Genomic DNA, 13,489 nt, shown 5'->3' with positions numbered 1-13,489 from the left:
TATATATAATGACTTTGCAGGAAGACTCACTAACTCCTCGCCTATAACCAATTTAAACAATTCCCCTTGCCACCCTATTTATAATTTATTTATTTTTTTACTGACCGCTTTATCTTGGTCAATACTACCCAGAAACAAAGCAAGGCAGAAGTAAACCCTGGTCATCAGTTAATTGCAGGGCAATACACAATCACATCTAGGAGCAATGAAGAGCAGCCAGGTCACTGGATGAAACTGGAAGATACTAAAGGAACATATCAAGCTCCTTGCACTGTATGAAGTCAAAACAATAACTATGTGTAGTTTACTTGTTTTGTTTAAAATAATTAGGTTTTTGTTTTCTTGTTACATTCATCAGATCCACAACCATCTGCAAATCAATCTACCTCTATATGAATTTTATTTGTAGAAAATAACCCAGTGTAGAACATACATTTTACATTACTGTAATAACAATACTAAATAATTGTCTAAAATTATAGACACTATTTTAATTCGTTCTTATTTATGTAACCTAAATTTAAAGGTATCTAGTGTAGTTTTAGACCACTGTGTGGCACTGTAGACCATCCCATGGTAAACTGACCCTCTGTAGACTGTGCAGGTTGTAGTGGTGTTGTAAAACACAACCACACAAGGCCAGCTTCTTTTCAGAAATGAGTTTTGTTGTGTCAAATTACTGTGGGGGTGGAGAGAAACTTTTTAATCATTCCAAAAAGCTTAAATTAAAACACAAACTAGTGAAATCTTAAAACAGCACAACATTTTGTTTTGACAACTTCTGCCCATTTTTCAAATGAATATTAACAAAAGCCTGTTTAATTTTTATGAAGAAAACACCCATCATTTTTATTTTGCTTATTGTTTAATGAAGGTGTTTCTGTTTTGATAGAGAAAACATCTTTATAAGCATTTAATTGATTTTGTTACTGGATGAATTAAAAAGAACACATACATCCATTTAATTGAAAATGTAAGATTAAAGGCGTATTTCGTCCCACACACACTCTCACAATTTAGAGTAGTCAAACCATCTACCGCATGTTTAAGAGAGAAAACACATGGCAACACAACATGCCAGAGACATGTCAGAGACAGTAACCAGTAATAAAGTTTGAATCTAGGTCTCCAGGACGCTTTTGCTGTGCAGCACCCACACTACCTGCTGCGACACTTTGCCGTCCCATTTTTTAAAGCAAAATAACACTCACAGTACTAAGAACAACTCCAAAGGATCAGAAACGACTGACTTCAGACACAGTATGAGGGATCTGTGGTAAGATGATGAGAATAAGCCTAATGAAAAAGTCTTGATGATGCAAGAGCACATTTTGTTGTGTAAGTGCAGTTAGCGGAAACTACGCTGGGAACTTTCACTGTAAATGCAGACGACAATTTTGGATGGTGGCTTGAGGTTTTCAGCTCAGCTTCTTATATAAAGTGCTGACTGAGTTCAGTTACAGTTTCCTGTCATTCTGCATCAGACAGCAGGTGCAAACCGCCCTTTTCCTACAAACTGAAGCTTCTATGTTTAGGTATTTTTGATTACTCATTGACTTTACTTCATTGTACTGCAGTAGTTCAAGAAAAGTAGTGTTATTTCCTACCAAATTTCATGCAAGTAACTGAACTCTGCTTTGCTCTGTACAAAAGCATGTCTGCCGCTCCAGCCCAATTATTTAATCTATTCTGTTGCAAGAACATTTGTGGGCCCACTGGAATTCATTACTTCCTTCATTAATTACTCTGTGAGAAATGTGTTCTGATCTTAATCCAAGTCATAATAATTCCAACACATTCTGTCAACACATAGGGTGACTTAGTTAACCAGCTACTAATAAGTACCATCTATATGATTCTTAAGCTCTTTTAACATGTGCGTCAACTCCATCCAAATGGTGGATTCCATTTAATTACTTAGCTCTATTACCAGCAGTACTGAGTGGGTACGATTACATCTCAGATTTATGAGAAACACCAGATAACATCTGTAAGCGACAACACTTTGATTAAGAATCCACTTGCAGTGTAGAGAAAATACAGGACTGTTTTTGGAAGAATAATAATTTCATGACACATATCTTAGTCATACAGAGTAAAGCCATTTTCCCTTTAAGGCAAAACTTGCTGTGAAATAAAAGTTATAACTTACTGTAGGAAGTGTGGACATTGATAGATCAGCGATAGATAGCAATAAATCTTTTAGAGTAACAAAAGCAGCATCACCAAACTTTAATCAGCACTTCTATTTTCAGGACAAGCCATAACATACTTTAGTCCTCACAGCAAGTTCTGCCAACATCAGTACAAGATTTTAGCCAGGATGGCATCTGTGCTCTTCGTCACTGTAAGACGTTTCACAAAGACTTCCAGGGTCCACCTGGGTTTCCTGCAGGTCCTCTGGTTTTCTCACATAGCTCAATATTATGCAGAAGGTGGATTGGCTGCTTTAAATTGCCCTTATGTGTAAGTATTTATATCCATCCATCCATCCAAAAATCCATCCATTCATCCATAAAATGTCTCTAACAGATTCTCAAACATGATTTAAATTAATGGTTATTATTGATTGAGCTTTACCAGTTCACAATAAAAGCTGTGAGGTACAGTTCTAGCAAAGTAAACACTTCACAAGATAACTTCATTTTTTATAAATGTTTTAATAAAAATATACATTTAATCTTTACATCTTTTATATCCTATATAAAAGAACATCTTACAAATACAAGAATCTTATATTAAAGCTATACACAGCTCATACATTTACAACCCCTGGCAAAAATTATGGAATCACCACTCTTGGAAGATGTTCTTTCAATTGTTTAATTTTGTAGAAAAAAAAGAAATCACAGACATGCCACAAAACTATCATTTCTCAAACTGTCAACCCTCTGGCATTAAGAAACAATAAAAAAAGAAACAAATATAATAGTTGTGGTCAGTCACAATTGCTTTTTTTTAGATCAAGTAGAGGAAAAAAATATGGAATCACTCAAATCTGAGGAAAAAATTATGGAATCATTAGAAAACACTGCACTATTATTACTTTGTTGCACCACCTCTGGCTTTTATAATGGTTTAAACTCTCTGAGGCATGGAGTTAACTATTGACAAACAGTATTCTTCATCAATCTGCCTTCAACTGTCTCTTGCTGTTGCCAGATCAGCTTTGCAGGTTGGAACCTTGACATTGACCATTTTCTTCAATTTCCACCAGAGATTTTCAAATGGATTGAGATCCGGACTATTTGCAGGCCATGCCATTGACATTATGTTTTCTTGAAGGAAAGTTTTCACGTCCTTTGCCCTATGGCAAGATGCATTATCATCTTGAAAAATGAAGTCATCATCACCAAACATCCTTTCAACTGATGGAATAAGAAAAGCGTCCAAAATTTCAATGTGGACTTTGGCATTTATTGAAGACCATCTCCCCTGTGCCTTTACCCGACATGCAGGCCCATATCATCAACAACTGTGGAAATTAACATGTTTTCTTTAGGCAGTTATCTTCATAAATTTCATTGGACAGACACCAAACAAAAGTTCCAGCATCATCACCTTGCCCAATGCAGATTCGCGATTCATCAATGAAGATCACTTTTATCCAGTCACCCACAGTCCACGATTGCTTTTCTTTAGCCTACTTTAACCTTGTTCTTTTCTTTTTAGGTGTTAATGGTGGCTTTTGTTTGGCTTTTCTGTATGTAAATCCCATTTCTTTTAGGTAATTTCTTACAGTTCAGTCACAGACATTGACTCCACTTTCCGGCCACTTGTTTCTCATTTGTTTTGTTGTGCATTTTCTGTTTTCAAGACATATTGCTTTAAGTTTTCTATCTTGATGCTTTGATGTCTTACTTGGTCTACCAGTATGCTTCCCTTTTACAACCTTCCCATTTTGTTTGTACTTGGTCCAGATTTTAAACACAGCTTACTGGGAACAACCAACATCTTTTGCGACATTCCACAATGATTTATCTTCTTGAAGGAGTTTTATAATCCTCTCATTTGTTTCAACTGACATATCTTGTGTTGGAACCATGATTCATGACAATCTGCTTTGTGCAACAGCTCTCCGAGGTGTGAGCACTCTTTTTAAACTGAAGAATAATTAGCAAATCTAATCTGCTGCAGATGTTTTGTTTTTAAACTGCAAATTACAGTGATTCCATAATTTTTTCCTCAGATTTGAGTGATTCCCTATTTTTTTCCTCTACTTGATCTAAAAAAAGCAATTGTGACTGACCACAACTATTATATTTGTTTCTTTTTTTTATTGTTTCTTAATGCCAGAAGGTTGACATTTTGAAAAATGATAGTTTTGTGGCATGTCTGTGATTTATTTTTTTTCTACAAAATTAAACAAATGACAGAACATCTTCCAAGAGTGGTGATTCCATAATTTTTGCCAGGGGTTGTATAAACAATGCATAGGTAATTTGGCGTTTTGATCTACACTATACAAAAAAATGTTTTAGACACCAATCACATACAAAACCTTTGGCATTGAGTTGATTCCCCTCTGCAGTCCCAGCAGCCTCTACTATATTTTAAAACATGATTTTGCTGAGCTGCTGTTTCTACTTAAAGCTTCCAGAATAAAATCAAAGCTGACTGGAGCACTTCAATCTGGAAAAACAACGGACACACTGACATCCCTTAAAAGTGCTATGTTGCCAGAGTTATCAGTTAAGACCCATTCTACTGTCAGTGCTTGTTTATAGAGATTGCATATACTTGTTTGCAATGGGTGTAGCTTAAATGCTCACCATATAAATCCACAAGTAGAAATGGTGTCTATAGGAATTTAGTGAGGTAGTGTATAGTGCATTTCAATATATAGTTCTTAATACTGGCACAGGCACAGAAAGCTTACAAAGACATCATAATATTTATTTACAAAATGTGTCATACTTAAGCCAAAAGTATCCGGACACTTTACAATGAGCTTGTTGGACACCCCATTCCCAAACCATTCGAATTAATATGGTAGCCCCATCACCCTCTTCTTTTAAAGCAATGACAGCTTTTACTTTTGTTTTTAAAGGTTTTCTACAAGATTCTGGTTGTGCCTGAAAAAACACCTGGAGGTCAGACACCCATGTTAAACATGAAGGTCTTGCTTACAATGAACGTTCCAAATTAACCCAGAGGTTTAAGAGTTTAAGAGTTTCTACACACCAAACTTGTTACTCCATGTCTTTATTGACATTGCACAGGGGAACATCCATACAACAGGAAAGGGAGATGGCCTGTCTCAAACTAGTGCCACATTTATGGGGATATATAATTTATTTTACATAATTGACTTGATAGAAATGGGTGTATTTGAAATATCTGAACTTAATAGGGGTGTCCTAATTCTTTTGTCCATATAGTGCATGTACAGTTCAAATCTAATATTTCATTGAGGCAAGTGCATGTCAAGGACTAACAGTAAGCATTATATTTCGGATGCCTAAATCAAATCCAATTGATAAACTGTGGTGGTATGGTGGTGACACCAAGCTTTTAAACTGTCAAAGCAATTTGGTCATTCAATGCTCTAAAGATGTGACATGTACACTCCAGCTCTAATAGGTGAGATGTAAGTGCTTTATGTCTGAGATGTTTATAAGGTGGACCATGCATTTACAATAGTCCGACAGGGTTGAGAGATGAGCTGCATCTAAGAGATGATCTGCACTTGGTCAGTGTTTTTAATCACCACTGTGGGGCAGCAGTTATTCAGGTGTGCTAACATTTCAATCTTTAATGGCTTTTTACAACGAAATGACAGTATTTCTTCACCACAAATGTGTGGGTACAGTGCAACCATAATTCTCCCACAGAGCTTCCTTATTACATGTTGCATGCTTTTACATTTCTCATTTGATTTACTAGCACCTAATAAGGAACAGGTTTGATGTATCTGAACAGGGAAAACAGAAAAACTGATACTCATATATGGTGAATAGAGACTTGGCCTTAATGGTCAATTGAGGACATTTGAACTGGGACCTAGACTTGTGTAAAAAAATATTAACAGCTAAAACTTCCAGATGTAATTGTTCCGATGATAAGACACAAAGACTTTGTACAGGCCACCATTCCATTGAAGGGCTACACAGTCAAATATTCACTTACAAATAAGGGCAACTTGAAGCAGACAAGCAAAAGATTTAAGGGGCTGGGAGGAAAATGGGTACTTGCAAAAAGCTGAAAGACACATATCTCAATTTTTTCTTTAAAAAATGTAATAATTTTAGCACCATTCATTTGCTGCCACTTTGTTAGCAAACCTCAGCCAAGCTAAAATATGTGTAAATTATGTGTATATCAAAACATATAGCTGCCATATGCAATAAACTTGGATTGTGCCATTTTCCAGACCAACAAAAACAACATGCATTCTCCTGAAGTAAAACAAAGCAATCTTTGATGCTAGGATGGTGCAGTGGTCAAATAACCTAGCCTATCAATCCTGCTAAAGAATTCAGGTTTCCACTGTGTCATCAGCTTTGCTAGGCTTTTAACAGGCACAACTGGACATGTCTGTTTGAGGGGAGTTTGGATGGGGTTTCACCGCAAGCCGAGGGCCTTTCTTGGTCACCAGAGTACACATAACAATTGAGCATATACACATTAAGTGCAAAACAAGTAGATTTTAGTAACACAAGTCTCTGGTTCATGTTTAAAGATATTACCAATAATGCAGAGTCTGCTGGTGTCAGAAATCTATGATCAGTAATACATAAACTCATCATCTGAGAATGAATTAAAACACCAGTGATTTAGCAGAAAACAACTAAACATAAGCTGAAATCAAACAATCACCGTTGACAATAGAGAGAAGTTGGTGGACTTTCCGAAACCTTCAGTACAGTCATTTCACTCTCTTGCACTGACGGTAAGGCACATTTGCCATCCTCTTCTTGCGAGGACATGCACAGCTCTTCCTCTTCAGAAAGTGGAAACTCATCCTCCACTGGCTGCATGCAAGGACTGATGGGAATAGAGCATGTACCTGAGGATGGGTTTACCTGGCAGTTAAATGTGGCTGTGAAGCTGAGGTTCACACATTGATTGGAAACGCTTGGCAGCTCGACATGATTGCAGTCCTGACTGATTCCTGTGCTCTGGCTGTGGCTGTCTGAGGATGATGTTGAGGGGTCAGTTTTACCCTCTGATATAAGAAACTCGTGTTCTACTGGGCTGTAGAGCCCGTGTGGGTCAGAACCCTGTCCTGTCTAAAGAGAGAAGACAAGATATAAGAGACAGAGAATCAAGTAAAAAATGGGTGTAAAAGATGTTTATTGAAATCAGACAGTTACCGCACTGGCGCCATTGACTGCTGGTTTCAATGTATCTGCATGAAAAAGTATATAAAATACCCAAATATTAATATGTTACAGAATTTAAACAGTGTATATTGAATCAAACTGTAGGTAATTGCTTTAGTAAAGTAAACACACGCTGCCAGATCACACTGCCTGTCAGTCCCAGTAAAGGAGGCATGGCCTCTGTGCTTGTCAGTCTTAATAAAGAAGCCTAGCCTTTATAGCTGTTAGTTCCAGTGAAGGATGCATGGTCTGTGTGCCCTCAGTAACTCACCATTGTACCATTGACAAAGGGTGTAACTGCAGTAACTATTAGATTTAAAAGAAATTGTAATTGAATAATGTGCAAGTCAGTCTTGGTAAAGCAGGCATGGCAAGGAAGGTGTTTCATCTTTGACTGTCTGTCCCAGTAAAAGAGGGGTGTTCTTAGTGCCTGAAAGTCTGGTGGAGCCTCTGTGCCTGTTAGTCTCACTGAAGAAAGCACAATCTGAAGACCTGTGTGCTAATCATTCCTGGTAAAGAAATTTGTAAATCCCAGTAAAGAAGCCAGAACTCCTTAAGTTGTGATCTTTTTGCTTAAAAGTTAATGATTGTATCTATGCCTGTCAAGTCCAAGAAAAACTGTGACCTCCTAGTCTTTTAAGTCCCAGTGAAGGAGGTGTACTGTCTGCACCTGTCACTACCAAGTGAGTGAGGTGTAACCTTATTGCCTTTCAGTCACATTAAAACAAGTGCAACCTCAGTCATTTCAGCTGAGAAAGGTGTGGCTTTTGTGCCTGTCAGTTCAACTTAAGAACCATGTGGCTTCAATGCCTGTCAGTCCCAGAAGGAAGGCATGATTCTTGAATTGCCAGTCTAAGTAAAGGAGGTGTAACCTCAGCTCCTGTCAATCCAAACAAAAGAGGAATGCCTGTCAATATACCTTTCCTGTGACAATTCCAAGCAGCCACAATCAGCAGAAGTAGTATCACAACAGTAGCAAAAGCAGCCAGACCTGTCAGATACATCAAGGGTAGACAAAGTGAGAAAGGAAATGCAAGTGATGGTTGAGGAAGGGTGGGAGAGAGCAAAACAATGAAGTTAATAACATAGTCATACTCAGAGCTGCCAAGAACAGCTGTGCTCATTGTTTAAAAACCGTAATCACTGAAGTGATGGAAAATCTAAATAATAATGAAAGTGCATCTGTATAAGACTGTATTACATTAATATCAATTCAGGTTTCATCTTTACCAATCCAATAGAGAAACGTATTCTCTCCAGGAACATGTGATGGAGACACTTTGGTGGAAGTGGTCAGAAAATCTTGTTGGACATTAGTAGCAGAAGGTAAAGATGTGGTTAGGCCAACTGTGGGTGAAAACACTTCTTCTGTAGTCTGGACTGAGGAGTAAATTTGATGAGCAGTAACTGGTCTGGTGGTTATAATCACACTTGGTCCACAAATAGTGTCTTTTGTCGAAGTGCCAGATTGGAGCACACTTTTTCCCTGTAGGTCACACCTGAAAAAATAGTTAATGTAGTGTTAAAAAAAGAGTGCAACAGCTATCTAATAACCTAAAATCAAGTTAATGTTAAGCTACTGCACTGACAGACTAACAATTTTATCCTGACATGCTATTTAATATAACACTTTATTTCATGGGCTGAATACCAGGCTTGCTAGCTACTAATCACGTAGTGTTTAGCTAAACCTATTCAGCCTGTCAGTCTAAGGCTAGGAATTAAGCAGTATGTATTAATTTTCATTTTAGAGCATTAGCAAGTCAAGTTACACTAAACTAACATATTTCAATGAATCATGTGGTCATAAAGTCATGTGATGTAAAAGCCAGCTCAAAAATTAGCTTTAGCAATATTCATTAATTAACTATTTGTCCTTTATTTTGCTAGACGTATTCCAGAGTCATATCTCTTTGGTTTTTGGTAGCAGTAGTAGCCTAATGGATGCTGTAATGTAACCATTACAGCTTTCAATATTTAAAACAAATCTTAACACATTCAATGCAGAGCTATGATTTTTAAACTTTCTTATTACCGTGTGTGTGGCTTGCAAGGCAGGCTACTACTTTCATTAGAAAATGTTCCTTCTGGACAAAAATCACACTGTATGTCGCTGTCAGGCTTCCCTGCAAAGACAAAAAGAGCAGATATATCCAGGTAATGTGACACAGTTATTAACATAAAAATATAATATTGTAATATTTTTTTAATAAGGAAACTACATTTAATTTGACGCCTAACTACTTTTAACCTCATACCTGGTGATTTGGCTCCTTTGCCAGCAGGACATTGTTTGTACTTTTTGCACTGGGAACAAACTGGCGCTTCATAGTCCATGGTGCAGAACCAGCCAGGCTTACAAACACACAATGCATCACTTTCTCTTGTGCAAACCTTCTTATATTCCAGACCTTTTCCTGACAAAATAAATATGTATGTACTTACATATGCATGTAACTGCCAAACCATGGATCTGTATCATTTGTCTAATTGATAATGTTTAAGCCATGGGCCACACCTTGTATGACAAGACCAATGGATTATTATTGTTTGGCCAAAGTGCCAACAGTTTTTTTGTTGGACCAGTATGATTTATAGCCAACACCTCTCATAATAGTCAGCACCATTAAACACCTTTGGGATGAACTAAAATGCAGATGCTAAGCCAAGCTGTCTCATTCACCTTTAGTGGCTTACCTCACTAATAAATGAGCAGAAAGAAGGGGCCACTCTATAGCATTAGCAGTTGGTTTTGGTTTTGTGATAATTGGTTTGGCAATCTGTTAGAAGGGTATTAACTAAACCACTTTAGAGGAGTGCAACTAATAACCATACAGTGAAGATCATTGACCACTCTGCAAGGGATGATTCCTGTACTGTGAAATATACACAACTAAATGGGTTCATAAAGGTTGGTTTGATTAAATCTTGACATTTAAACAAAAGAGATTAGGAACAGAACCATGGGGTAACCCCTGAAGTGAAATGAATGATGGATTATCATTTTAGTGATAACATTTTCATCCACTTCATCATCTAGACAGTTGAGATGTGTTATATGTCTTAAATTAGTAAAGACAGCTGTAAGGGCAGAGTGAAATATGGATTACAAATGGTTTCCTACCTGCATCACATTTACTGCATCTAAAGCAATTAGGGTAATAATTAAAGCCTGTGTACATTCCGTCTTGGCATTTCTCACAGCCCGTATCTGTGACAGTAGTGCATTCTGTTTTCCTTCGAGTACCTGTAACAATATAACAACACAAACTCTTTGTACCAGTTTGTATAGTTACACCAGAAACACCATAAAGGTTCATGAAACATTTCACCACTTAAACATGCACTTACCTGGACTGCATTTGCTGCAGCAGCGGTTTATACTTTCAACAAAATATTCAATGGTGCTATTCCTGCACGTACCATAGGATTCATACGGCAGGGTGTCAGACTGAAAAAAAAAGATTATACTAATTCAGACATCTAAGAACTAATACCACAGAGCAGGTGTTGCCAAAAAGCTGAAGATTCCATTTCCCCAGTAATGCTTTTTATCATAAATTAAAAGATCATCATGATAAAAGGTTCTCTACAGACGTAAGATTTAACACTTTGTCATCATGTGGTTATTGGGCAACTTAAAAATGTACATGACCGTCAGCAGAGATGTTGAGTAAGTACAGAGCCATATTTGCCCTAACTCTTGATTTCCTTGATTTTTGCATATTTGTAATTGAGTGGTAGCAGATCCTTACACAAAACATTGGACAATTTATACATTACAGTACACATTACATGTGTACACGTTTTTACAATGTCAGTCTTGCACAGTCTTAACTGGAGTCCACCTGCTACAATTTAAACTGATTTTATCATATCGTATAAAACAATATCGAAGGCTTTGAGTGTTTCCAGGACCATAGTGCAAAAAAGCTAGGCACAATCTTGGACCTATTTCGAGTTGGCTGTCTGGCCAAACCGGATATGCAGACAATAGAGCTCTTATTCAGGGAAGTAAAAAAAAAGATCGCTCTGAAAGAGCTTCAAAAGTACCGATGTGAGTACATGGTGGATGAAACTATCTCTGCAGCACTTAATTTATCAGGCCTTTATGGCAGAATGGCAAGATGAACCATGTAAAGGGAAGATATTTCACTAGTAAAAATGCAACATTCTTAGTAATTAAACACTGTATAATGTAAACGTTGCACTTATAAAGTACAAAGTCCACTTTATCACTGTGCAAACCACTTATTTCCTTCCCAGGCAGATACAAACTAAACTTCCTTTAGGGGAAACCAGGCTTGCCTGTAAATGAACAACAATAACAAAACCTTCAGAATGCAATTTTTGCCCACTCACATTTTTGACAAGCCTGCTGTGCTGAAACAGTCTTGTATTTAACCTTAGATTTCTGCCTAATAGATCTTTTCCCTTTAAAAGAATTGTTAGCCTAAATTGCTAACCAAATGCACAACTGCCTGCATTTGCTTATAAATTGAATAACAAATGTAATGATGCCGCTTCAACAGTGGTGGCTCAATAAAATGAAATTTTAATTCACCACAAACTAAAACCACCAAAATCTCATTTGATGTCAGCACTATACTCCTCTGGTTTTGCACTAAAGCTACAACATTATGAAGAGACCATGCCACCGTGTAAATTATGTTTTTAAAAAATGACAATTTTGTTTTTCTACATCACCAAAATTAAGGTTAACAAGGTTAACATGTTTGCTGGAAGTATATTCATGTACTGTATGTAAACAAAATAAGATATAAAAGAAAACACAATCTCAAGACTGTTTGGCAGCCAGGGACTTCTGTGTGGTTTATGTTCCTATGTTCCTATTTTCTCCCATAAGTACAATGACATGCAGTCAGATCAACTGGAGCTACTAAAATACCCTTTGAGTGTGTGGCTAAATGTGTGTGTGTGTGTGTATTTGCCCTGTGATAGTCTGTGTGACCTGTCTGGGGTGTTTCCTGCATTTTGTCCAGTAAATCAGACCCACTGCGACCCTGACCAGAATAAAGTCGTGGTAAAACAGACAATGAATAAATGAATTTGTTACTTACAGAATCTTGATTAGATTAAAAAATGATGTAAAACTCTCATTTGATTTGTCTTCAAGCCAAATGCAATTGGCTTTACTAAGTCAATATACTGTACGTAGCTGAGAAAAGCCTATAGGTGAACACTGACTTTTATTAATGAGTGTAATCCCAGTATTAGTGGTACTTACATTTACATTTTCAGCATTTAGCAGATGCCTTTATCCAAAGCGACTTACAGTACAGTTACAGTATATGTACAGTCTGAGCAATTGAGGGTTAAGGGCCTTGCTCAAGGGCCCAACAGCAGCAACCTGGCAGTGGTGGGGCTTGAACCAGCGATCTTCTGATTACTAATCCAGTAACCTAACCACTAGGCTATGGCTTGCCCTCAGAGTGCTCTACATGGTCGTCATAAATCTTCAAAACTTTAACATCACAGCTCTAGAGAAATAGCTACAGTTTGAACATACACTACTTTTTTTTTTTTTTTTTTTTTAATTATCTATTTTTTCCCACTTTTCCCCCCCCAATTTTTATCCCTATTCTAGTCATGTCCAATTACCCTGATTGTGTCCTCTATACTGATTTGACCCTTTGCCGCTGACTGAGGACGCCACTCAACTGACTTGCGCCCCCTCCGGCACACAATCAGTACAGACTTGCATTTTTCACCCGCACGAGCTGAGTTCATACGCCAAGAGACACTGCGCACGGAGGGTCACACCCCCCTCAATGTTATTCCTCAGCCCTGTTCAGGCGCCGTCAGTCAACCAGCAGGGGCCGCAGTTGTACCAGTTATGAGGACCTATGCTCCGGCTCTACCCCTAAGCCCGTGAACAACAGCCAAATGTTGTTCATACTGCCGCCCAACCCAGTCGGAAAGGTAGAGCTGAGTTTCGATGCGATGTATCTAGAAACCCAACTCTGGTGCGCTAGCGTACTTTACCACTGCGCCACCTGAGCGGCAACATACACTACTTTTAATACTTTTTTAATACTACTTTTAATGCCTAAGTTTAATATTTATTATTTGTTTTTCAGCCATTCCTTGACTGGTTAAGTAATTCTGACATTTAGTAGTTTACAGGAAAAGGAGCCTCCAAG

The 13,489-nt window shown here is 37.6% G+C and overlaps 1 protein-coding gene across 1 annotated transcript; it reads right to left on the bottom strand.

Annotated features, from left to right (window-relative positions):
- Positions 1–6,815: 6,815 nt before the first annotated feature.
- On the bottom strand, positions 6,816–11,014 carry tnfrsf1b (tumor necrosis factor receptor superfamily, member 1B). The gene is made up of 9 exons (XM_062987177.1): positions 10,976–11,014; positions 10,677–10,776; positions 10,450–10,572; positions 9,584–9,742; positions 9,361–9,451; positions 8,556–8,824; positions 8,233–8,316; positions 7,317–7,351; positions 6,816–7,232 (listed from the first exon to the last, which is right to left on the bottom strand). The coding sequence occupies exons 1-9, from the start codon at positions 11,012–11,014 to the stop codon at positions 6,816–6,818; spliced, it is 1,317 nt and encodes a 438-aa protein (XP_062843247.1).
- Between the last annotated feature and the right edge of the window lie 2,475 nt (positions 11,015–13,489).

The sequence above is a fragment of the Trichomycterus rosablanca genome, chromosome 24 (assembly GCF_030014385.1).
Source record: "Trichomycterus rosablanca isolate fTriRos1 chromosome 24, fTriRos1.hap1, whole genome shotgun sequence".
Classification (NCBI taxonomy): domain Eukaryota; kingdom Metazoa; phylum Chordata; class Actinopteri; order Siluriformes; family Trichomycteridae; genus Trichomycterus; species Trichomycterus rosablanca.
This window is presented reverse-complemented; position numbering and strand designations above follow the sequence as displayed.